At 51.5% G+C, this 26,107-nt stretch overlaps 1 protein-coding gene across 3 annotated transcripts; it reads right to left on the bottom strand.

The window, feature by feature from the left end:
- Nucleotides 1-394: 394 nt before the first annotated feature.
- Nucleotides 395-26,107, bottom strand: SERHL2 (serine hydrolase like 2). Of its 3 annotated transcripts, none has more exons than XM_044983402.1 (14): nucleotides 25,903-26,107; nucleotides 15,887-15,948; nucleotides 15,064-15,213; nucleotides 14,857-14,970; nucleotides 13,198-13,239; nucleotides 12,034-12,053; nucleotides 11,727-11,801; nucleotides 10,219-10,302; nucleotides 9,865-9,977; nucleotides 9,415-9,494; nucleotides 8,989-9,023; nucleotides 7,289-7,365; nucleotides 3,343-3,433; nucleotides 395-971 (listed from the first exon to the last, which is right to left on the bottom strand). In XM_044983402.1, exons 2-14 carry the CDS (start codon nucleotides 15,924-15,926, stop codon nucleotides 852-854), a joined length of 1,041 nt encoding a protein of 346 aa, XP_044839337.1. In that variant the 5' UTR covers nucleotides 15,927-15,948; nucleotides 25,903-26,107; the 3' UTR covers nucleotides 395-851. The 3 variants fall into 3 exon arrangements, with proteins under 3 accessions (XP_044839337.1, XP_044839328.1, XP_044839344.1); XM_044983393.1 differs by lacking the exon at nucleotides 25,903-26,107 and adding an exon at nucleotides 18,126-18,225; XM_044983409.1 differs by lacking the exons at nucleotides 10,219-10,302; nucleotides 25,903-26,107 and adding an exon at nucleotides 18,126-18,224.

The raw sequence follows: 26,107 nt of genomic DNA on the forward strand, positions 1-26,107 counted from the left end.
CTCTTTTGATTGCCTCTGGTGTCCTTTACAAGCCAACTGATCACTCTGACACTAGAAAATGTGTCTCAATGGCTGCTGTTCATGGTCCAACTGTGAAGCTCTGTGTATTCCTACAGGGTTATCTGTCTCCCTCAAGCAATGCTACCTTCTACTCCCCTCCTAATACCAGACTGTGGCTTTTTGCTCAAATGCTGTACTCTCCTTGGATGCCGCGTCTCCTGTAACCTGCGAGGGAGCAGAACCTGCACTGTGCCCCCACTGGTGCCAGAATACATTCATGTCACTCCTGGCTAAAATGCTCAATGAAATGAGAGATGCAGAATTGTTATAGGAGGCAGGTACCGGGTGAAGAGAGGTGAAATGTCATACAGTATCAAAGAACTCACTTCTCATGCATATATAAACATATCTATTATAAGCTGTGGGTGGTGGGGAAATGCCTGGCTTACCCCTCCCAGTCCCTTCCAAGGCAGCACATCACCAAAATGAAGCAAGGGGGTTTGCTTCCTGCTGATGAAACTGCACCAGGTTTAACAGGGAAGTGGGCCTTAAATCCAGAAGCTGCTGAGTAAAGTGGAGGTATGAGGTGGGACTCCTCCCTGTCGCTGTTTGAACAGCAATTCCTTGAGAGTCCTCTGTGCCTGTTTGCTGAGACAGGTTCTTTTGCCATTCCAAGCCACTGGGCTCAAGAGAGGGATGAAAATCATGTAATGAGCAAAACTTCAGGGCCCAGCCAGGTAACGGTGCTGTCTCATCTCGCATGCGAAGCTATTAAGCTCCTTGTCCTCTTTTGTCACTGCTGCTGTCTGCACTGGAAAGCTGGTAGCCAAGCCCTGATGCAGGAATCCAGGCTACAGCCTGGCTTTGGAGCTCTGGTCCCTTTTCAGGAAGATGTTGATGAGCCCAGCCACTACTTCAGGCTCATTCAGGTGGACAAAATGATTCCCCGTCACCTCAGCTAACTGGAAGTGCTAGAGGGAGAGAACACAGGGAGATGTGAACTGGAGGAAATACTTCTCCATGCAGTCTGTGGAGTTCACTTCAACAGAAAGTCATCAAGCTAAATGCTGGGGCTAAATATTTTTCTTGAAGAGTGGGATAACTTCATCAGCAGATGCTGTAGATGTGCAAATAAGCATAATCTCACCTCATTCTGCAAGGTCGTAAAATGATCAACTGAGCTGGGCAGGCAGACGTGTTCTGCAATGAGCAGTACTGAGCATGGGGACAGAGGCTGCAGTAGGGACAGGCAAAAAAGGCAGCTGCCTAGGGCGGCAGATTCATGGCACACCGGGGCATACTCTGCCCCACACTAGCTGCTGCGGTGTGGGCTGTCTGTGTTGATCCTGTATCCATTAATGGTTCCTTAAAGTGCTTTGATTTAGTCTGGTTTCAAAGAGGACTAGATCAAAGCATATTAACAAACTGTTAATGCACATCAGTGGTACCCTGGGCACATTAGCATCTGAGGCAGGGACCATGTAGCTGGAGGGCTCAGCTTAGCCCCTGGTGGCCTCCCCCTGCATGAGCCAGAGAATGAGGCCCCCCCAGTGGCAGGTATGTGGCACCCCCAGCCTGCCCCTCCTGTCCTAGTCTCCAGTTCCTCTCTATCCCTGGTGTCCTACTCCAACCCCAGATACCCCTGCCCCACTGGGATCCTGCCCCCGCCCCCATCCTAGCCTTCCTGCCCCTGATCTCCCTCCTGTGTAGCTAGCCCATCTTCTACCTGGCATCCTGCCCCGTCTATCCCACCTTATCTGCCCCCATAGGCATTGGAGACAAAAAGGGCCATTGCCCCCTCCCCCAATACACTTTTAAAACCTGGCTGGGATGGAGCATGCCACTGGCTGGCCTCTGGGTCCCACTCTGCTTCATACCATGATCATCTGATCCCTCACCTACTGGCTGCTGAAAGGCCACGGTGGCTTGTCTGGGAAGCAGGATGGACCCATCACCCAAGGGCCTCAGGATTGGCAGCTGGGAGGGTAGGATTGGGGGGGGAGGTAGGGGCTTCAGACTGGGGGCTCCATCAAGGGGTCCAGGAGGGTCACGGCTTCCCTCCCCCCACTTCTGCAGTCCTTCCAATTTCCATGCCCTTGATCCCCTGAGGTCTGTCCCTTTCCCCAGTCCTACCTACCCCCTGGGGTCTGCCCCACCCCACCATGTCCTCCTACTCTCCCCACTCTCCAACTGTCCCAGGAGCTGCTCCCTTGCCCTGTTTTCCTACCTCCCTCCATACCCCATTTGTCTCCTCTGTATCCTGGTCTTCACACACTCCCAGGTCCTGCCCCCCCACACCCCACTCATCCAGTCTCCCTATATTATCCCCCACATTGTTCCACCCATGTATTGCATGCCCCCACTGCCCCGCCTTCATGTCAGGAGTCCCCACTGGCGTGGTGCAACTCCCCCTGCATCGTAGGGTTCCCTTTGGATTGACACCCAGAAGAGTTTGCTTGGGGGAGGGCGGACGGATGGACCCCCTATGCCACAAGTCTCAGCTAGATCCCTACCACAGGGCTGCTGGTTCCTCAGGATGGGGGATCCCAGTGTGAGGTCCTTCCAGGGCAGCCTATTTATGGAGGAGCACACTGCTTTACTTGCTGGACTGTGGCCCTGAAAGGGGAGTCAGTCAGGAAGTTGCAGGGAGTCACTCCTGTCTGTGCATGGGGTGTCCCCTTTGAAATGTGGGTGCTGTTTTAAAGGAGTCCTTTAGGTCCTATACATCTTTATATCAGACCCAGGGCTGGGGCGGGGTCACTTACCCACCCACCCAGGCCAGGGCTGTAGTCAGGCTTAGTCCCACGGTTTTATCCAATACGTGTGGACCAGACTTTCCCTTGTGCCCTTATTTTCAATTTTTGTGCCTACATGGGGGTTTCCCCCTCTGCCCCGCCACAAGTCCCCAGCATGGGGGAGGCTCTGCCCCTTATGCCTCTGCTGGGGGCTTTGCCCCATCGGCCTCATCAAAAATTGTACAAACCTGGCTCTGCCTATGTTACGGAAGTGTAAACGCAGGGTAGGCAGAGCACTGATGTAGTGCCTAGGGTGGCAAGTTGTCTGACGCACCCTCTGAGGGGGGCTGGGGATCTCCTTCATTTGAAGCATCAGGCTGCTGGGGTAACTGGAAGTGGAGAAGGACTTGGCCTAGCAGTTGCTAAGTGGGGCAGCCTAATGCTTCAAATAAAGGAGACAACCAGCATGATGAAGGGTGTGAACTTAAGGCACTAAAGCTAGTCCAGTAGGACTCCCCAGGTGGATGCTTATTTTGAAATAATTGCTATCTCCCTGTGTGCACAAACTGGCAGTGACTGGGCATGTCTGGCTGGTGCTTGCTCTCACCTTCAGGTTGGACTGGAATGCTTCCAGCAGGGGTTTCACAAAGTACCGGCTGGGGTTTTCAGCTTCAGCATTAAAAATTCCATCCTGTGCTCTAGAAAACAATCACAAAGTTCCATGTAACACACAGTGCGTCTTGGGCCACAGCTCCACAGATCTTAGCTGCTCTCCTTCCCTGAGAGGTGAGACCAGACACAGACAGAGAAACTGAACTAGCTCATCTTGCTTTCCACAGTCACATATGTGTAGGCTGGGACTGAACTATATGACTCTGTTGTGGACACCAAGGGTTAGACTCACTTAGTTGAGTGAGAGGAGGAAGGACCACACTCAGGGGTCCATTATCTATCAAAGCCCTTGCTGAAAGAGTGGATTGATCATGGTGCATAAGCTCAGGAAATTACCCTTCCCAGGGCTCAGTTCTGTGAAGGTCAAGTTCTTAGGAGAGCCAAGGCCAGGACAGCTTTGCCTAGGGTCTGAAAACCAGCTTCACTGGTGCTTTCACCCAACCAGCCCCTCCATCTCTCCCTGGTGGCTTTCCCCCTCCCCCTTTGAGCATGTACATGTTTGGTTTTAGCCATTAAACAATCCCTGGCATTAGCCTCCTCTGGGCAGTAGGGCACGAGGGGCTACAAGAGCAGCCACTCAGGAAATGCTAAAACAGACAAATGAGAGAGAACAAAACAAACCCCAAACATACAAAACATGTTGCAGTTTCCCAATTTTAACTTTTATGGGAGGCTGTAACACTGCATTTCTTCCACACGGTGGTGCAATGTGCGATTACAAGTCCTCTCCCCCCCTCCCCCCCCACATTTTCAAGATGTCTCCAGAAAATGTTTGTTTCTACTGGATCCAGGGCCGGCTCCAGGCACCAGCTAAGGAAGCAGGTGCCTGGGGCAGCCAATAGAAAGAGGCGGCGGGTCCTTCACTCTTCCTCTTCGGTGGCAGTTCGGCAGCAGCTCAATCAGGTTTTACTTTTTTTTTTTCCCCTTCGCTGCTTGGGGCGGCAAAAAAGCTGGAGCCGGCCCTGACTGGATCCAGAAGAAACAGCTAGACACTTAAGAACATGTTCTCCTAAAGTAAAAGTGCCCATGGTTCTATTTCTGTAACAGATGGAGGCTAAGCCAGCTCTGCTGTTAGTTTCTCCTCCATTTTCCCCTCAACTTCCAGTGGGGTTTTATTTTATATAGGTGCTCTAAGGTCCCAATCAGGATTAGAGACAGGTTAAGTGGACATGACATCAGCCCTGCAGATCTTGTCCTTTAAGAAGAGGAGCTACATACAGAAGTGAGCAGGGGAATATAATGTTTATAATTTACTTGTTTTGCCTTATTTAAATGATCATCAATTTATGCCCTGCTGCCTCTTCTTGGAGGAGCTGTGATAAAAGCGGGCAGTTGAGAAGGGCTTTGGGGGAGGCAGTGGTAATGGGTTTAGATTAGTTTCGGGGATGGGTTTTCCAACTCTGGGAGGAGTGGAGAAATGGGTAAGCCAGGCTAGCATCACTGGTGGAGAGAGAATTAGACAATGAGAAGTAGTTAAAGGCAGAGTTTTAAAGACCTTCACAGGTTTCTTGATATTATGATACTAAGTTCCTTCGTAAAGCATTTAAGATCTACTGATGAAGAGTGCGTTACAAAAGAGGTAGGTATTATTACAATGAGATCCACTTCTGAACTAACTCAGTGTCTCCTCCTTGAGTTGCCTCATCCTCCCTCCCTTTTAGTTGGTACAGTATAATCTATACATTTAGGGCCCAGTTCGGCTGCCAGTGACATGAATATCTCTGCCATACACTTCACGGGGAGCAGTACTAGGTCTGCAATGTGCTGTTTGCCACCTGTTCTACATCTGTGTTTAATTTAACACCAGCTCTTCTCCAAAAGCCTCCCTTGTGAGATGTTACCATTGATCACAGCAATAAGCCATCACGGGGGGCACCTTAGCAGGTTATTGTACCAGCCTTAGGTGTCTGTGTATGTGACCTAACCTGAGAAATGCACTGCCACCCTTCTCTCATCTGGGGTGGCTAACTGCTATTAGCGTAGGGCCCAGTAGTGTTATTTAACTTAATCGACCCCCACTTTGTGTCTGCCTTGCTGTGTTTAGTGCCGCCTCCCCCTATGAAAGAGATCCCCGTAGAAGGATAAGAAAAGAGAAACACACTTTTCCCCTACTATTTTGAAAATATTAGTATTTATATGACAGTAGTGCCTAGAGTAAATTTGATAGTTCATTGCTATAATGCTCTAGGATGCATGCAATCCAGACTGGATGAGAGCTGTGTGCTTATTTTTCTTGTTAAAGGCAGACTCCAGAAAGCAGCTCTCCTATTCAGCCATTTTAGAATCTTTGGTCATTTCACATACGCACCTGCTCTTTTACAATCAGGCTTCTCCCACTGTTATTCCAGCCCACTCATGCGGTGCCAGGGTGAATTGGGAGTTGGGTTGGGTTGGATTGAGAGGAGAAGCAAGCGAGCAGCAGGTGGGAGTGAAACGTACACTCAGCAGGAATTGAGAACTGTTATACAATGGGTCTTTCCACCATGAGAGCTCCATTACAAGTATTTCTCTCCCCCTCTTCCACTTCTGAGCAGGGTAACAAAGGTTACAGCATAGGGCACACATTAGTGACCCCTTGGGAGCCTGTGCACACAAGTCCACAGATACAAGCTTTGAAAGACCCAGTGAGCAGGAGTCTCCAAGAAAGGGAGGAGAATCCTGCAGAAGGGGAAGAAAGCCTGAGCCTGGGGACAAAGGATAAGAAAACCCACCTTTAACTGGCGGGATGGTGGCAGCCCCTTGCATGGGCTGGGGAGTGGAGGCCTCCCATGGGGTAGATGATCAGAAGAAGCATGAATACTGCACTGGGGGTTCTCTCTGCCAGCCTAGAGACTCTTCCTCCCTGAGCATCCAGCAGCGCTAGCCAGTTGTGAAGGGCTCCTTGACGCAGCTTCTAATCCGTGACTTCTAGAGTAGCTGGTGCTCACAGCCCCTGGGCCAGCAGCAGCAGTTTGGGTGTGTGGGAGGGCGCTAGGGGCAGGGGGTTGGGAGGTGTGGGTGGCACTTACCTCAGGATCAGAGGGTCCCCAGCTCCCACTGGCATGGCCCTGCAGCTCCTAAGCAGAGGGGTCAGGGGGCTCTGCGCACTGCCCGCAGGCCCTGCCCCCGCAGCTCCCATTGGCTGCGGTTCCTGGCCAACAGGAGCTGTGCAGCCAGCGCTTGTGGTGGGAGCAGCGCACTGAGCCCCCTGGCCCCTCCGCCACCTAGGAGATGCAGGGACACATGGAGCCTGGTAGGGAGCCTGTGAGCCCCACCAACCCTCCCCCCCCGCAGCACTAGCAGGGGACCCAGGCTGCATGCCACTGCCCGCCCCGTCCCCCAGCATCAGCAGGGGTCCCAGGCCACCTTCCCCAGCACCCACGGTGCCCCCGGACCCCCTGCCCCCCCAGAGGTCCCCGGGCCCAAGTTTTAGTTAGGGGTATATAGTAAAAGTTATGGGCTGTGAATTTTTGTTTACTCCCCGAGACCTGTCCATGACTTTTACTAAAAATACCCGTAACTAAAACGTAGCCTTAGTTATGAGGGAGCAGCAAGCAAGAGAGAACCGGTGTCCATGCCCTTTTCTGCAGGTGAACACACACCTGCCATGGGTTAAGTGAAGGAACCCGTGGAAGGGGAATGGGGCTTGCTGCTGGAAGTGGCACTACCGCCCTGTCGAAAGCTGAACAAGGGGCTAGCTTTGTTTGTGTTTGGGTGTGTGTCCCGGAGCGGTTATACACCAAGCTTATTTAGTTCCTGTCAGTATTAAATCCTTAAATCTACCTTCCATACATGGAAAGGGTTTTTATTCACACCTGCCCTCCAGTGCACCACCCACCCTGGGCATGGGCACATGGAAAGGGGCGGACGATAGGTATTGGCTATGCTTGTGCATCACTCACATGATCATTAGGACACTGGCCTGGATTTTGTTCAAGAAGCTCACACACTGCTCCAGAGTCGGGGAGTCTTGATTGTGCTGCAGATGCAAAGACAAATGGAGACACAGACATCCACAGAAATTCCAGGGGGGGCGGGGTTGGGAGGCAATGCACTCACTGGTTGGCCTGGAATCTGACATTTGACACTACATCCTATGGGCTATTCTGGGGCCTGGATGGGACTTATCAGTGCAGCAGGGTGTTGCAGTGTAGGTGTAGACTGCAGTCACAGGGATGAGCACATACAGACATGCACACTAGCTTTAATCTAGCTAGCATGGCTAAAAATGCAGTGAAGATGCAGCGACACAATGGCGCAGGCTGTACAAGCCTGTCTAGACCCTAGGTATGTACTCACACCCTAGCCCATGCTGGGGTCTGCGATGCCGTTTCTTCACTGCTGTTTTTTTGCTGTGCTAGCTGGATTAAAGATGGCCCAGACTGCTCTATTCAAGCTGCAGGCCCACCGTGATAAGTGAAAAACCCTTGTGATCTTATTAGGGCAACAAGGTGTTTGGAGCTATGAAACAAGGCACCTCTTTCTACCCATAGGGTTTCAAAATTGCAATAACACCAGTACATCAAAGCCAAGTGCTGTAATACGTTCAAGAATGAGAACGGTCTCAGTTCTGAGCATTTCTAGTGGGTGTCTGACACACAAGGCTACGCAGACCCCAGAGTGATGCTGAGAGATCGCATGACTAGAGTTACCCCATTCACACAAAGTTGTTAGTAGAGAAAGGTTTTAGAAAGCCTCCCCTAAAAGAAGGCTGGCTGAATCTCTTGCTTGAGTCCCTACCTTAGGGCAAACAAAATGAGGACTGAGGGCAAGTCCACACTTAAAACGCTGTGTCAGCGCTTTGATGAAGACACTCTGAGCTGATGGGAGAGAGCTCTCCTCGGTTTAGTTAATCCGTCTCCTGAGAGGCAGGAGCTACGTTGGCAGGAGAAGCAGCGCTGTCTATGGGGTGGGGGGTTAGCGTGGTATAACTGCGTTGCTCAGGGATATGGAGTTTTCACACCCCTGAGTGACGTAGTTATTCCGATATAGGTCTGTAGTGTAGGGCAGACCTGACTTGTTTAAAGGTAGGACAGTCGGACAAGGTGTAGATATCTGATCACCCCAACTCTGGCCCCCGCTCTTCTTCCAAGGCAACCCCACAGAAAGGAAACAAGCTGAAAAGCTGCCCCTAAGAACACTCCCACTCTCCCCGGACTTAGGATAGGGAGGGAGAGGACTCGTTCAGGATGATCTGAAAGGGTCTAACTTGCTCTGCTTAGGAAATCCCATTAACTGCAGTGGGGTTTCAAAGCTGTATGGTCAATTCAACCTATTAGAGTGTAAAACAGTCGCCCAGAGGAAGCTCTGCCATTTATATAACTTAAGACTTGCCGGGGGGGGGGGGGGGGGGTGGCACTGAACAAGCCTGGGGCAGGGGTGCTGGAACCATTTGTAGAGTGGGGGAGCTGAGAGCCATTGAACCAAACTGTAAACCCTGGATATGATGGAAAACGCACCCCTAGTTCCAGCACCTATGGCCTGGGCTTTAGGTGGTGGGAAATGGAACCCAGATGGGATGTGACCTAAAACGGGATGGTTTTTTCCCTTTCAGCAAAGGGCCCCATCAGAGTAAGGGGCAGGGGAGAACGTCAGTACTCACCGTAAGGGCTCTCATGTCTCTGTTATACACCAGGCCTGGGAAGAAAGGAGAGAGAGTTATTTACACCCCACAGGGTGGAAATTCACACTGGGGTTCCAGCTCCCCCTCTGCTTTTTAGCTAACCTAGGGTCATATCTAGGGGGAAGGGGAGGAACAATGGATTGGGAATTTCTTCTTTTTACTCAAGTGTTAAATGAATTAAGCCCCTTGGCCTAAGGGGAAAGGTGGGCTTGGACCTCAGTTGTCGGTTACAGGAAGCTCCACCTTCCAAATGCAGTCACTCATTCAGATCTCAGGGGCTCTTCACACCTGGGCTGCCCCAGGCCTTGGGCCTAAACCAGGGAGCAGGTGGCTCTTTAAGCCCAAAGTCAGCATGGCTCTGTAGCCAGCTGGCCATCACTTCCCCGAGCAGCTAAGGCACCTCACCTCCCGGCACCTCAGTCGCTCCTCGCTGCAGTAAGATCCTCCCACTCTCCTCTGTCAGGTGGCTGTTGGCTTGTAATAGCCTGGGGAAGAGACAGCATGTGGTTTTGGAGAAGTGGGGGGTGGAAGGCATCAACAGAGAAGATGATAAAGAGAGGGGGTGGAAGGGAAAAGACCTAACTAGTTCAGTTCTTGTACATTAGCCAACCTATTCCAGCCCCACAGGAGGCAGGGGGCTGGCAATGGGGTACAAGCCCCTGCTCAGATTCTGGAAGAAAATGAATTGCTGATTCTGAAGGGAGGGGAAAGTACAAAGGGGTCAGCTGCACCTCATGGTTCTTGCCCCCACTAATTCTGTCCAGGAGAACACGCACCTACTGCAAGAGCTCTGCGAGGGCAGAGGTGGCACTATCTCCCACAGAGACCAAAGATGGGGCCGGGGGGGACACGCACCTCTGCAGCGCTTCTTGGGGGCTGCGTACTTTAGGGGACTGGTGCTTGTTCTCCTCCAGACTCAGGAGACTTTCAATCACCTTCCTCTTAGAATTCAGCCATGCGTCACTTTCCTAGAAATCAGAGATGCAGGAAACAGAAGTGATTGTATGTTTCTATAGCACCTTTCACCCTCAAGGATCTCAAAGCACTTTACCAACTACGTACAGCTCTTCTGAACAACAACCATGGATGCTGGGGAGGGGTGAACAGCAGCACTACACAGCAGTGGAGGTGGTAATCAGGGGAGGACAAAGTATTGCCAAAGACACTGCTACTCTTAAACAAAATACTACAAGTTCTTTAATATCTCACCTCTGACTTGGATGGCCCATCTCTAGAGGGAAGAGGGGAGTTCAGCTTCCTTTGCCTACCTAATCCTGGGCCTTTGTCCTGACCCTGCCAACAAGACAGCCAATTAGTGGTGACGGTCATTGGTGTGGGGTGAACGCCTGTCCCACTAGGAACTGGAATGAGATCCACCAAATCCTTTCTGATGGCTATTTTGGTGACCTACATGAAAGGAATGGCCCTAAAGTGACATTGTCAAAGGGCCTCAGAATATCCCCATCTGTACAAGTTTGTGCATGTATAGACAAGTGGAGAATTTACACCTTCAGATTACCCATTTGTGATTAACCTGCACTTCACTGTTGTGTCCAAATGGGTTTGGAACAAGCAAGTTCTGCCATGGCACAAGTGACTGTGAAATTTGAGCATGCAAGTGATTGTGTGCGCAGAGGCTTGGTCTTCACTTAAAAATGATGTTGGCAAAGCTACAAGGTGTGAAAAAGACCACACCCCTGATTAGCATAGCTATGACAACAAACCGCCCAGTGTGGATGCAACTATGTTGATAGAAGAGGGCTTCTGTCAACATAGCTAATGTTGTCAGGGAGCTGGTTTTCCTACTTGGAAAGAAAAACTCCTGTCAGTGTATGCTACGCCTACACTAAGTGGCTGTGCTGACATAGGCTCTGTACTATAGACATACCCAGAGAGAGACTATGTTTAAAAAATGTTGCCAACTCTCACGGTTTTGTCAAGAGTCTTGTGATAATTCTTGCTTTCCTTAAAGCCCCAGCTCCTGGAGCCAAGTGGCTATGTGAAGATTTCAGTCTTTGTTCTTAAAGAAAAAATAAGTTTCTAGCCCTTGTGGCTGTGGAGAAAGCTTCAAAATGTGACCCCCCAGTGCAGCCAAAAAGCTTAGAAAGCAGAAGGCGAATAAAACACACCAAATCTATTATTTTACGTCATCTCATGATTCTAAAGCCAACCTCATGGTTTTTGGTGACTTGTGATTTTTGAACATTTGGGGTTGGCAATACTGAATCTGTGATCAGACTGGAACCACTGAACTAGAAATGAAAGTCGTCATGCCCTCTCATCAGTCACCTGAGTCATCCAGCCCTGGGACGGTCTGCTACTGTGTTTGTCCGGTGCCTAGCACAAGGAGGCCCCATTTCTGGTTGGCCTTTAGGTACTACCCTAAGGAACATGATTACGAACAACAAACAAGGGCATTGTTTCTTCACTATGAATTCCCGGAGCCACAAGTGGCTCCAGATATTTATTGTTCATTTAGATCTGTTCTGACCAGCACTGTGCCTGGGGAAGAGACGGGAACTGTTCTAGTTGTCTTATGTCTCTCAACCTCTTGTTCCTTTACCCACTGCAATTGGAAATGAGCCCATGCCCTCCAGAAGGGAAGACCACTGAGAAACATGCTCCCCTAGTGGCAGTACAAGGAATAAGCCTTCTGAGGGTTTTTTCTTTACCCTGTCGTCTCTCTCTTCTGTGTCTGCCAAAGGGAAAAATCTAACCTGAGGAGCTGGGAAGAAGCCATAAGATTCCACCAGGATCAGCTTATCCACCATCTCAGGGAAAATGCAGGAGAACTGGAATGAGGCAGAAATATTGTGAGAGGGAGGAACAGAAAAGGGTTATGTTATTAGCTGGCCCAGAACATACACAATGCTCTTAAGCATCCTGTATCAGGAGGGGCTTCCTCTCATCTTAGACACAAATTTGTTTCTGTCCCATGCAGGCTGCCCCCTAATTCCCCCAGCCTATAGGGGCCATCACCCTTCCATCTGAGGCAACCCCATTAATAAAGGCTGCTGTACTCACCATTCCTGCAACAGTCCCACCTGTGAGAGAGAGGACGACACTTGGCTTATATACAGTAAACACAGTACAGGGCAACACCCTTCCCCAGAGTGACAGCTACCAAGAGGATGCCGGGGAGTATTGGTGGGGTGGCCTAGAAGCGCTCACTTGACAAGGAGAAGGAGGCAACAATCTTACCTGAGGTTTGAATCCCAAGCCACAGGTCAGTGAGTGTCCCAGCAGGGGGCACTGTAGGAATTAGGGCAGGGATACTGGCTGTGTGGGGAGATCCCTTCAGACACCACACCCAGTCTGCCTCAGCAGGAAGCCCTGGCTAGTGGGAGCTGCCAGCAAAAATGGTACAGTGTTCTGGGAGCAGGGAGATGTGGTCACAGATGGGATAGATTAGATCTGGGGCGTCAAACCCACTGGGGAGAGGAACATTTTTAATTATGGTCTGTGGCCCAAGGGATAAGTTTAGGGGTACTTGATCCCCTCAATTCACAGCATTTCTCCCACCGATGGCAATCAAGGATAGAATATGGACTGTATGTAGAAACAGTGAGGATATCAGGAAGTCCTGTTAGTTACATTCAGCATCACTCAGGGGGAGAATACGGTCGCCTTCAGGCCTCCATGCTTTCCTCTGTGTTCTCTTCCTCCCTTCTTATTTACCCTTCTTTCTTCAGGGCAAAAGCGAGAAGGAGGGAGGAGAGGAAGCCGTTCCTTTCCTGCAGCATGTCTCAATTCCCCCATGGACTCCATACCCACCCCATTTCCCATCCTATCTGACAAATGAGCAACTAAAGAGTTAGTGACATGTAAAGTGTCATCCTTAGGATTTAAAATTAATGTCCTGATGAGATCAGTAAGAGGGTTGAGCCATTGTTTCAGGCTCTCTGCCAACTCAGGAAGACAGCACTGCGTTGATTGAAACCCACTTTGCATTTGGACTGTTTTTCTTGTTCTCAAGAGGCCGAGACACAGTTCTTTTTAAAGGTGTGCTAGATGATTGTGTGTAATTTGAATGGGGTGTGGGCCACATAATTGCATCAAATGGATGGGGTGCTTGGCACCTGAAAAGAAAATACTGCAGTCTATTCTCTGCCAAAAGAAAGTGATGCAAGTTAATCATTCACCAATGTTTGCTGGTGTCAAACTGCCATTGGGACAAGAGTCACTTACCCAAACTGTGGCCCATTAGAGTAAATCGACTCCACTTCAAGGCTAAAAAGCAACAGATAAAACACTGGATAAAATACAGCAGCAGTGATGTGTTGCCATTCACTCGTCCCGACACACAGGGACCTAAAGAGAGCCTTCACTGATGTTTTGCTTCCTAATCAGGAAATAGGATGGATTAATAGGCCAGTCTTACAGGGACCAACCTCCGCCTGCCTCAGCTTCTCACTGCCTGTTTGCTGGTTCCAGGCAGTTCCCTCTGGCTCATAGATCTCACCTGCCACAGCCGTTCCCATTCAGGGCAAGTCCTTGGGACCATCAGTCAGACAAAGGAGCCTGGCTGCATTCTGCACTGTAGGAAAGTCGAACCTCTGAATGCTCTGCTGTGGAGCATTCATAGGGAATAGGGCAGACGGGGCCATGATCCTGGGGAAGGACTGTTATTACTCTTAATGAAAACGTGTGGCATAATTCAGCATGCCAGGCTCCTAAATCACATGATGCATTTTCATAACAGCCCTTTAGGTTTGTGGAAATCAGCCTGGAAGTTACAGCTCCATCCATCCTGCTCCTATAAATGTGCCCTGGCATCTTCAAGACAGGGTTTGCACTGCAGCACTTCAAAGGAAAGGGGTGTGCGCTCCTTCAGCTCTGGAGAGATGGATGGTGGTACTGAGCAGCGGACAGATGCTTTTCCAGTTTCATTACCAGGCAGGAAATTGGACCAGGTGGTGCGGAGGATTTGCAGAGGCCTGGTCAGGCCTGTTTTTGTTTATGGCTGACCCTGTTGTAAAGCACAAAAACTGACTCCATGCACCCACTGATGAGTCACAGAGAAAGGTTAGATAGGAAGAATTTAGAGACTCTTCTAACACTGGTCTGAGCGGGGGAGCAGAGCGCAGACCGTTGAAGCCTGGGGGCTGGTTGGTAAGAAGGAGCGAGCCTGGCAGCACACAGATCCATTGGACACATCAGCAGGCCACTAACTGCTGCTCTTACAGGGTTTTATTTCTATCACTTGGTTTCATGTTTCTCACTCGGAAAAAGAGTCAGAAATTGGGCTCTTCATCCAGGCTGCGGGTGCAGAGTGCTGCAGGGCCCCCCAGAGGGTGTGTGTGTGGGGGGTGGGAGTGGGGCAATTTGCCCCAGGCCTCACAGGGCCCCCCACAAGAATATAGTATTCTATAGTATTGCAACTTTTTTTTATGGATGGGGCCCCCAAAATTGCTTTGCCTTGGGTCCCCTGAATCCTCTGGGCGGCCCTGGAGTGCTGCTCTTGGGTGCTGGTGGACCTGCAGCTCTGGAGAAGCCCTTGGTTCCTGAGAGGTCTGGCTCCTGCGGTGGTCAAGGCTCAGCTCCTGACTGGGGTCCCATGGTGCCTGAAGCCCAGGTAAGCAGCATTATCCCCCCTCTGCACCTAGCACACTTTCTGGATGAAGTGCTCTTTGAGGGAGCCTGGGGCTCAGTCTGGCTAAAGCCAAAGTCAAGAAGGAGTCTGGCCTAGGGGGCTACCCAGAGTATGGATCACAGTGAGGCCAGGAGGAAGCAGAGGATAACTGGTAATGGGAGGCGGGGGGAACAGGGGTGTGAGAGGAGTCCTGTCTGGCTGTGGAGCCAGGAACACAAAGCTCCCTGCCCTGCGAGTCCTCCCAGCCTGCTCACCTGCTGTCACCCTGCGGATCTCGCTCACGTAGTCCAGGAAGTGGTAAGGAAAGCCCGCAGGCCGGTGGGATGACAGGCCGTGGCCCCCAAAATCCATTGCCATGTAATAGTAATCTGAAAGAGAGGCAGCAGCGACAGTAAGTCACAGAGCAGCCTCTCTCCCCGCAGCAGCAAACCAGAGGCTCTACCATAAAAGAACTGCCCCACCTTTAGGGAGCAATGGGATGAGTCTGTTGAAGGTGTTGGCATTGTCCAGCCAGCCATGCAAACAGAGCACGGGACGGCCTTGCGGGGATCCCCAGCTCTTGGCTGCAATGTGGCCCCAAGGAACTGGAAACTTCAACTCCGAGACCATGCCTGAAATACAACATACATCAGCAAATTACCTCACCCGAGCGCTGCAGCCTCATTGCTCAGTTAGGGTGCTGTGAGAGTCATCACATTGCGCTCAGAACAGGTGCCAGCTGTTTGTCACCTAGCAAACTCCAGCCTGTGCTTATGTAGTAACTGTTTGCCACCCCCACCCCTGGGCCTGACCCACGTGCTCCTGGCCTCTCACTAGTCCTTGCCCCATGTACGGCCTTGCAATCACATCCCTCCTCTTCCTCCCACATCCCAGCTCCCCCAGTTTCACCAGCTGTCCAGTGAGTGATGAGCTGGACCCAGGATCTTACCCTCTTTAATCACAGAGGTTATTTGCCGAGATGTTTTGGGGTTTCTTTCTGGTAAGTACTGACCCCCAGAGACCTTTCCTTTGGGATTTCCCCACCTCTAGGTCACTAGCAGCTGCCTTCTCTGGTAAGTAGCACCATCAGCACCTTCCAGGGCAACATGCCAGTAATGCTCCTTAACTGCCAGGAAGGGGAGGGCTTTCACAATAAAGCAACAGAAGGAATTCCCCTCTCCCAATCCTTTCCTGGCTCCGCAGCACCTGCTAACCCTGCTGGCCACAGGCACAGAAGATCCAGAGTGGGACTCAAACCTGTATCTCAGCAGCAGATTCCCCTTGGTTAGCAACACAGACACCTACCTGCCACTGGCAGAGAAGACCATTTCAGCAGCGAGGGCATCTCGTTTTCTACCTCCTGGAGCCTTAGAAGAAAAGGGGAACACAGTCTACTAGAAACAGTAAGCAAGGAGAGGCAGACCCTGACCTTTCTCCTTCAGCACTTTGATCACTCTGTAACCTGATGCCAGATTCTGGTCCACCTTGTCACAGAAGACACTCCTCCTCTCACACAGTATTTATTAGCATCTCCAAGGAAACAGCTCCCTATTCATCATCCACCAGGGGCTCCTCTACCATAGATCCTCTCCCCCCGCCCTCCGTGGCAAAATTATCACGCCCCTGGGAACAATGTAGGATGCTTGGCAATATCTGTATAGCTTGGCATGCCAATGAAGGCTCATTTAATTGAATTCAATCAGCTGCTTCTGCAGAATGGCAGGAGCTGCTGCAGATCATGAGAGATGTCAGCTGCTGCATGAAAAAAATCTCACAAATAGAATAGCAGGGAGTAGCGCCTGTAAGGATTGAGGGGTATTGATAGAGCCAAGGCTGGTATTGGCCAGTCAGAGATAGGATATGGGATCAGATTACCTGACTCGGCATGGCAATCTCCATTCATTTCAGAGGCTCTTTTACCTCTGCTCTCAAGATTCCCCCAATCACTGTTGCTCCCTCAATTGCTGCCACCTCATCCTGGCTCTATGCGTGGGCTGGGAAGACAGAGGCTTTCTGCTCTTCCCACCCATTCAAGAGCATATAAGAGCAGAGGTTGCTCTTGCGTGAGGAGCCCAGGACTTTTAGGCTTAGCTCAGGCCCCACACCAAAAAGTTATATTGGCATAGCTACACTGGTCAGGGGGGTATGGAAAAACCGCACCCCGACCAACATAGCTATACCAACAACACCCCCAGGATAGATGCAGCTATGCTGACAGAAGAGGGCCTCTGTCAATGGAGCCGATGTCATCCAGGGAGGTGGTGTTCCTACAGTGATGGGAAACTCCTTCTGTCGGTGTTGGTTATGTCTGCGCTAGTGGGCTATACCGACGTAGTTACATTGGCATAGTATAGACATATCTTCAGTCTGAGAAGTCAGAAAATGGTTCAGCCCCACTTACTAGCAAACAAAACATTCTATAGTATTCTTGCGGAGAAGGAAAGCTTACTGGTATAGGGATACCGACACACTGTACCAGCAAAGCGCTCCTAGTGTGGGAGTAGCTATACTGGCAAGGCTGTTACCGGTATAATAAAATCACCCCCATGAGCGAAACAAGCTAGGAAAGGCACAGCTTTGCTGGCATAGTTGCATCTACCCTAGGGACTTCTCCTAACTCGGCTATGTCAGATCACAGCTCTTCACACCCCTGACTAACAGCTGTGCTGACAGAAGTCCCTAGGGTAGAACTGCCCCTAGAGTAGGACACGCAAGGCTGGAACTTTTGCTGGTATAAAGCAAATATGCCAGTTTACCCTCACTGCAGACATGGCCCTTAAGTTTCCAGAAGCCAGGCAGCTTGAGACAAGGGACACAGCCTCTCTGCACTAGGGTGTTGGTCCAATTCCAGCCCCTGGTTGGATGTGTCCTTGACCAGGGCTGTACTAGAAACTTTTGCCAGTCTAGCAATGTCAGTTAGGGGTGGGATTTTTTTCACATTTCTTTTCCACCAAAAGCCCTAATGTAGAATCAGTTATAGTGGCAAAAAGTGACTTTACCAGGAGAGCTGATTTCATTAGTGCCAGTGGCATACACTCTCCGGGCAAAAGAACTCTCTCATCAGTATAAGCTAGGGCTGTGCAAGGAGGGTTTGCTGGCATTGCTATAGTAGCGGCAAACCTTTTCTAATGCAGATTAGGCCAAAGTCATCCCAACTTGCTTCACAAAAGCTCTTTGGTAGGATCTGGTCTGATTCCCAGCAGGATGGGTCCAAATACCAAAACTCTGCATCCTACCCATCTGGCCCCTGCCTTTGCAGCCTCAGCACACAGGCCAAGGACTGGGAGCGCCAGGGAGAATGAACTGACCCCTTAGCTGTGGGCCCCCTGAGCTGAGGCACAGTTGGAAACTCCATTGCTACCTACCCAGCTCGTACTTATCCCAGAAACTACAAGCCAGGCTTTCGCTCTGGCACCCTCCCCAGCACTAGCCTCAGTCAGTACAAAGGGGAGATTTCTAAAAGGAGGAAGCTAGGTAAGAACCACACCAAGGGGAAAGGAGATCAGAAGGCACGAGGGCACCTGTGCAGCGGCTGCTCACATACCTCCAGGAGTCCACACGGCGGCGTCAAAGCCACAGCTGCACACACTGAGCCCTGAGTCGGCTTGATGCAGAGAGCGGGAGGGGAGGACTCAGATAGCCACTTCCTAGTAGCTGCCGCCGGAACTATAGAGAAGACCCTCCCCCTGTGGCTGCAACGCTTAAAGGGACCTAATACTGCCCCTTCTCCAGCTCTCCTCTGTAGCCTCATTGCTGTACACAATTTAAGGATGGTGAGGCTGTGCCCTTTTAAAACTAATGTCCAGCAGTAGTGATTATAACTGTACCTTACATTTCTGTAGCACTGTCCGTGCTGAAGGGAGCCTGCTTATCTGTGCACTGCGTAGAAAGGGAGTGTTTCTTCCACTGCTGAAATGCAGCCACTGTTGCTCTGGTGTATTGCAGCTGCTCTTTAACAGAGTGCAGCAAACACTAGGCCAGTGGTTCCCAAACTGTTCTGCCCCTTGTGCAGGAAAACCCCTGGCGGGCCTGGCCAGTTTGTTTACCTGCCCCATCCGCAGGTTTGGCTGATCGCAGCTCCCAGGGGCTGCGGTTTGCTGCTCCAGGCCCATGGGAGCTGCTGGAAGTGGCACAGGCCAAGGGATATGCTGGCCGCCACTTCCAGCGGCTCCCATGGGCCTGGAGCAGCGGGAGCCGCAATAGACCGAAACTGCGGATGCGGCAGGTAAACAAACCGGCCCGGCCCGCCAGGGGCTTTCCCTGGACAAGCGGCGGAACAAGTTTGGGAACCACTGCACTAGGCAACAGTGTAAGATAGGATGTGAAGAAGGATGCTGTAGCCAGTGTCAGCTTCAGGGGAGACAATCATCACCCAAACAAGAATTTAATCCAGACACCAGTAATAAGACCCCCTTGCATTTGTAAAAGTAACATGATCCCTTTTATGCAAGTGTTGCAGCTATGTCAGCCCTGTGATATTAGAGAGACACGGGGGTGAGGTAATATCTTTTATTAGACCAACTTTTGTTGATGAATAAGAGCTGTGTGTAAGCTTGGAAGCTTGTCCCTCTCACCAACAGAAGTTAGTCCAGTAAAGGATATTACCTCACCCACCTTTTCTCTGTAATTATCCCTTTTGTGACTAGAAGGGATCAGTACCTCTGCTTCCTGTGCAGTGCAAAAGGCAGAACCACTGTGTGTGTATGGGTGTGTTGTTCTGATTTTAAACTCTTTCCAGGAGAGTTCCCCATCTCCAAGGAACAGCGACCCCTGGTGACTATAAGCACAATTGCAGACAAAGGACAGCTTAGCCTGCAGCACCCCATCCTGAACACAGCTGAGACCTGCAGCTTCACTACTCAGAAATTTCTGCACTTTGACAGCAGAAGACTGTGGCCTGGTCTATGCTACATGGTTAGGTCAACATAAGCTTCCTTAGGTTGACCAGGCATCCTGATTTTATAGGGACAGTCCCAATATTTGGGGCTTTTTTTAATATGAGCTCCTATTACACACACACACCCCGATTTTCCACACTTGCTATCTGGTCACCCTACCAGGCCTTGGTCTACACTACAAGTTTATGTCGAATTTAGCAGCATTAGATCAATTTAACCCTGCACCCATCCACACGATGAAGCCATTTTTGTCAGCTTAAACGGATCTGTAGCAGGGTGGATCCTGCTCCTGCTGGAAGGGGTTTAAAAGCAGCTTGGCAGGGCTTGAGAGCTGCTACTCTCAAGCTGGGCTGATTGGGGAAGTAGCTGCAGCTGGGCCACACCCCAATCAGGCCACAGCTGGCCCCTATAAAAGGCTATGAGCCAGGAGCCCAGGCAGTCTCTCTCTGGCTATAGAGAGAGATGGGCCTAGCTGCTGGGAAATAGAGACCAGGTACCTGAGTGAAGCAGGGCTGGGGACAGGCTAAGGAGCTGGGGAGCTCTGGCCTGGAAAGCCCCAGGCTGCGGCCTAGCAGTGGGCCGATAGGTACTGTGGGTTGCAGAGGGCAGCCCAGGGGTAGGACAAAGCAGCAGGTCCAAACCCTCCTTGCCAGGGGTGAGTAGGCTGATACTGCAGTCTGCCCCAGAGTGTGGGACTAGACAATGACTGGCAGTAGCCAAAAACTGAGGCAAGGTAGGGATAGAGGGTGAGGGTTCCCTAAGGAGGGGAGACCCAGAGAGATGGGGGGTTACTGCTAGGGGGCAGCACCCCATGCAAAAGGGCACTGGGTCCAGAGAGGGACACGGGGGGCCTAAGAACAGGTGCTCCACCGCTGGACTGAGCTAATTCGCAGAGCAACCAGTAGGAGGTGCCGCAGGGGTGAGTCGACCCGTTTACAGGATCTTATAATCAATTTCTGTACTCCTCCCCAACGAGGGGATTAGTGCTGAAATCGACATCACCGGGTTGAATTTGGGGTAGTGTGGATGCAATTCAATGGTATTGGCCTCCAGGAGCTATCCCAGAGTGCTCCATTTTGACCGCTTTGGACAGCACTTTCAACTCAGATGCACTAGCCACGTACACAGCAAAAGCCCCGGGAACTTTTGAAGTTCATTTCCTATTTGGCCAGTGTGGCGAGCTCATCAGCACAGGTGACCATGCAGTCCCAGAATAGCAAAAGAGCTCCAGCATGGACCAAACGGGAGGTACTGGATCTGATTGCTGTCTGGGAAGATGAATCCATCCTATCAGAACTCCATTCCAAAAGTCGAAATGCCAAAATACTTGAAAAAATCTCCAAGGGCATGATGGACAGAGGCTACAACAGGGACCTGCAGCAGTGCCGTGTGAAAATTAAGGAGCTGAGACAAGCCTACCAAAGAGGCAAATGGCCGCTCCTAGTCAGAGCCCCAGACATGCCGCTTCTATGATGAGCTGTATGCAATTCTGGGGGGGGGGCTACCACTACCCCACCCCTGTCTGTGGACACCTGCAAGTGGGGAGTCTCACACAACAGGGATGAGGATATTGGGGACGAGGAAGATAAGGAGGTGGAGGAGGACAGCGCACAGCACGCAAGTGGAGAAGCCATTCTCCCCAACAGCCAGGAACTGTTTATCACCCTGGAGCCAATACCCTCCCAAGGCGGGCTCACGGACCATTAAGCCGGTGAAGGCACCTCTGGTGAGTGTACCTTTGTAAATATAATGCATGATTTAAAAGCAAGCATGTTTAATGATTAATTTGCCCTCAAGACTTGGGATGCATTCGCAGCCAGTACAGCCTGTCCTTTTAAATGGCTAACCCAATGGGTGCTTGGTGTGGGAAGGGAGGGTGCTGCTGTTTGAAACCATTCCCACATGTTATGAAGGTTGAAGAAGCCGAAAGACTGTGGCTTACCATGGCTGCCTGCAAGCTGAATTCTGTTGCCCGGCCCTGCATGTGTGATCTCTCACACCAAACCGGCAGGCCCTCAATATAAGAGGCAAAATGCGACCTTGTAACGAAAACACATGTGCTGTGTAATGTTAACAGCTTGGTTCACCATGAAAGAGTCTACCCATTGTTCTCTAAAATGTGTCTTTTTAAATACTATTCTCCCTTTTTTTCCTCCCACAGCTGCAAATGTTTCAAAGCTCCCCCTATTACCTCTGTCCCAGAGGCTAGCACAGATAAGAAGGCAAAAAAAACTCACTCGCGATGAAATGTTCTCTGAGCTCATGCAGTCCTCCTGCACTGAAAGAGCTCAGCAGAATGCCTGGAGACAAACAATGTCAGAGTCCAGGAAAGCAGAAAATGAACGCGAGGACAGGAGGGACGAGATGAGAGGTGGCGGGAGCAAGATGAGAGGAGGCAGGATGCAATGCTGAGGCTACTGGGGGATCAAACTGATATGCTCTGGTGGAGCTGCAGGAAAGGCAGCAAGAGCACAGACCGTTGCTGTTGCCCCTATGTAACCGCCTGCCCTCCTCCTCAAGTTCCATAGCCTCCTCATCCAGACACCCAAGAACTGAGGGAGGGGGGTGTGCTCTGGGCACCCAACCACTCCACCCCAGAGGACTGCCCAAGCAACAGAAGGATGACATTCAATAAGTTTTAAAGTGCAGTCTGACCTTGTCCTTCCCTCCTCCTCTTATCCACCACCCCACCACACGCAGTGCTTCCCTCCTCCACCACCCCTCCCGGTCTACCTATTTGTGTGATGAATTAATAAAGAATGCATGGTTTTGAAACAATAATGACTTTATTGCCTTTGCAAGTGGTGATCGAAGGGGGGAGGGCGGTTGACTTACGAGGAAGTAGAGTGAACTAAGGGGGTGGGTTTTCATCAAGGCGAAACAAACAGAACTTTCACACCAAGCCTGGCCAGTCATGAAACTGGTTTTCAAAGCTTCTCTGATGTGCAGCGCGCCCAGCTGTGCTCTTCTAATCGCCCTGGTGTCTGGCTGTGCATAATCAATGGCCAGGCAATTTGCCTCAACCTCCCACTCCACCATAAACGTCTTCCCCTTACTCTCACAGATATTATGGAGCACACAGCAAGCGGCAATAACAATTGGAATACTGGTTTCGCCAAGGTCTAACCGAGTCAGTAAACTGCGCCAGCTTTTAAATGTCCAAATGCAATTCTACCACCATTCTGCACTTGCTCAGCCTATCGTTGAACAGCTCCTTATTACTGTCGAGGCTGCCTGTGTATGGCTTCATGAGTCATGGCATTAAGAGGTAGGCTGGGTCCCCGAGGATAACTATAGGCATTTCAACATCCTCAACAATAATTTTCTGGTCTGGGAAGTAAGTCCCTTCCTGCAGCTGTTCAAACAGACCAGAGTTCCTGAAGATGTGAGCGTCATGTACCTTTCCCAGCCATCCCACGTTGATGTCGGTGAAACGTCCCTCGTGATCCACCAGTGCTTGCAGCACCATTGAAAAGTACCCCTTGTGGTTTATATACTAGCTGCCAAGGTGCTCCGGTGCCAAGATAGGGATATGGGTTCCGTCTATCGCCCCACCACAGTTAGAGATTCCCATTGCAGCAAAGCCATCCACTATGACCTGCACATTTCTCAGAGTCACTACCCTTGATAGCAGCAGCTCAGTGATTACATTGGCTACTTGGATCACAGCAGCCCCCACAGTAGATTTGCCCACTCCAAATTGATGCCCAACTGATCGGTAGCTGTCTGACATTGCAAGCTTCCACAGTGCTATGGCCACTCGCTTCTCAACTGTGAGGGCTGCTCTCATCTTGGTATTCTTGCACTTCAGGGCAGGGGAAAGCAAGTCACAAAGTTCCATGAAAGTGCCCTTACGCATGCAAAAGTTTCTCAGTCACTGGGAATCATCCCAGACCTGCAACATTATGTGGTCCCACCAGTCTGTGCTTGTTTCCCGAGCCCAGAATCGGAATTCCATGGCATGAACCTGCCCTGTTACCACCATGATGTCCAAATTGCCAGGGCCTGTGCTTTGAGAGAAGTCTGTGTCCATGTCCTCATCACTTTCGTCACTGCACTGCCTCCTCACCTGCTTTTGCAGGTTTGGTTCTGCACATACTGCAGGATAATGTGCAAAGTGTTTACAATGCTCACAACAGCAGCAGTGAGCTGAGCAGGCTCCATGCTTGCCGTGGTATGGCGTCTGCAGGAGAGCAGAGTTGCAGCGGAAGTGGTGGATGATGACAGATGCCACGAGAATAGATATTTATACCGAATGACGAGAGGATCTGCGAGGTGGATTCATGGCACCAGGAGAGCAGAGTTGCAGCGGAAGTGGTGGAGGACAACAGTTAGCACTGCACACATTTTCCAAGGAAGAACACACGTTCCTGGGAGCCCATGGAGACAACATGGAGAAATTTGCTATCAAGACATAAGCAGGAGAGCAGGGCTGTAGCGGAAGCGGTGGATGACGACAGATGCCACGAGAACAGATATTTATACCAAATGACGAGAGGACCTGCGAGATGGATTCATGGCACCAGGAGAGCAGAGTTGCAGTGGAAGCAGTGGTTGGATGACGACGGTTAGCAGTCCTACTGAACCATCTGCTGAAAGAAGTATGGTGTCTGCATGGAAAAAGGCGCGAAACGATTGTCTGCCGTTGCTTTCATGGAGGGAGGGGCGACTGACGACATGTACCCAAAACCACCTGTGACAATGTTTTTGCCCCATCAGGCATTGGGAGCTCAACCCAGAATTCCAATGGGCAGCAGAGACTGTGGGAACTGTGGGATAGCTACCCACAGTGCAACCCTCTGAAAGTCGATGCTAGCCATGGTACTGTGGACGCACTCCGCCAACTTAATGCGCTTAGTGGGGACACACACAATCGACTGTATAAAATCGCTTCCTAAAAATCGACTTCTATAAATTCGACCTAACTTCGTAATGTAGACATACCCCAGGTGTCTGGTTTTCGACCAGAACAGCTGGTCAAAAAGGGACCCTGGCAGCTCCGATCAGCACCGCCAACTGGGCCCTTAAAAGTCTGGTCAGTGGTGCTGTGGAACTAAGGCAGGCTAGTCCCTACCTGTCCTGGCTCCGCACTGTGCCCCGGAAGTGGCCAGCAGGTCCGGCTCCTAGGTGGCGGGCGGGGGGTATGGAGCTCCACATCCTGCCCCCACCATGAGCACTGGCTCTGCACTCCCAGTGGCTGGGAACCGCGGCCAATGGGAACTGCAGGGGTGGTTCCTGTGGGTAAGAGCAGTGTGCAGAGGCACCTGCCACGCTTCCGCCTAGGAGCCAGACCTGCTGGCTGCTTCCAGGGCACAGAACGGAGCCAGGACACGCAGGGGGCCTGCCTTAGCCCTGCTGCGCCGCTGACTGGGAGCCGCCTGAGGTAAGCCCATGCCCCAACCCCCTTCCCCAGCCCTGAGCTTCCCCTAACCCAGAGTCTCATCCTGCACCCAAGCCCCTCATCCCTGGCCCCATCTCAGAGCCTGTACCCCCAGATGAAGCCCTCACCCCACTGCACCCTAACCTCCTGCCCCAGCCCACAGCCCCTTCCCACATTGTGAACCCTTCTGCCCACCCCCCAGCCTGGAGCCCCATCCTGCAGCCCAAACCCCTCATCCTCAGGCCCACCCCACATCCTGCAGCCCAAACCCCTCATCCTCAGGCCCACCCCACCCCCCAGATGGAGCCCTCACCCCCTGCACTCCATCCCCTTGCGGCAGCCCAGAGCCTCCTCCCGTACCCATAAGCCCTCATTTATGGCCCCACCCTGGAGTCCACACCCCCAGCCGGAACCTCTCACCCCCTTCCGCACCTCAACCCCCCGCCCCAGCCCAGTGAAAGAGTGAGGGTGGGGGAGAGCAAGCCACCGAGGGAGGGGGAATGTTGTGAGTGGGGGGCAGGTCTTCAGAGAAGGGATGGGGCTAGGGTGTTTGGTTTTGAATTAAGATGGCATTCTGCTTGTTTGCTAACCTTTTGTTATAAAGGAATAATAAACCCCGTGGGCCTGGGCCTGGCAGTGCATGCTTGGAGTTGGGCAGTGGTGGCCACCTGTGACCCATGGTACCAGAAGTGGGATCCCAGCCCACCCCTAGACTATGGGGAAAGATGGAGAAGGTGATCTGCCTGACCCAGGCCCTGCTGATGCAGTTGAAGGAGAATCAACAGAAACAGCAGGGGGCCCACTGGCAAGAAGTCCACTCCAAACAGCAGGTGTGGATACAGAAGCGGTTGGGCCGTGCCACACCTGGTAATGCAGTTGATGATCAGACTGGGGGCCAGTTGGCTCTGGGCCTGGCAAAGCTCAGACCAGAGGATGACCCCGAGGCTTTCCTGGTGGTAAAGGCAGCAGACTGGGAGGATTCGACTTGGGGTTGGGTGGCCGGCATAGCACCGCTCCTGACAGGCAAGGCACAGGCAGCTTACCAGGCAGTGAGCGATGAGCAGGCAGACTCCTACCCAGTGGTGAAGGCAGCCGTCCTAGACCAGTTAGGGCCGACTCCGAGGGCTTATGGCCACAGGGTCTGGATAGAACCGTTCCCGCAAGGGGAACGGCTGCGGGTAGTGGCCCAGAAACCACAGGACCTCGCGACGTGGGGGCTCTGCCCTGAGACCAGTTCAATGGAGAAAG

The sequence above is a fragment of the Mauremys mutica genome, chromosome 1 (assembly GCF_020497125.1).
Source record: "Mauremys mutica isolate MM-2020 ecotype Southern chromosome 1, ASM2049712v1, whole genome shotgun sequence".
In the NCBI taxonomy this organism is placed as follows: Eukaryota; Metazoa; Chordata; order Testudines; family Geoemydidae; genus Mauremys; species Mauremys mutica.

What these genes read in the sequence shown, in the direction of transcription:
- SERHL2 (XM_044983402.1), bottom strand. Translation starts at nt 15,926, where the DNA reads ATGCCCTCGCTGCTGAAATGGTCTTCTCTGCCAGTGGCAG. An exon ending in AGCGACTGAGGTGCCGGGAG is followed by an intron (nt 9,024 to 9,414) that starts GTGAGGTGCCTT and finishes CTTTCTTCCCAG; the next exon opens with GCCTGGTGTATAACAGAGAC. An exon ending in GAGACATGAGAGCCCTTACG is followed by an intron (nt 7,366 to 8,988) that starts GTGAGTACTGAC and finishes TTGCATCTGCAG; the next exon opens with CACAATCAAGACTCCCCGAC.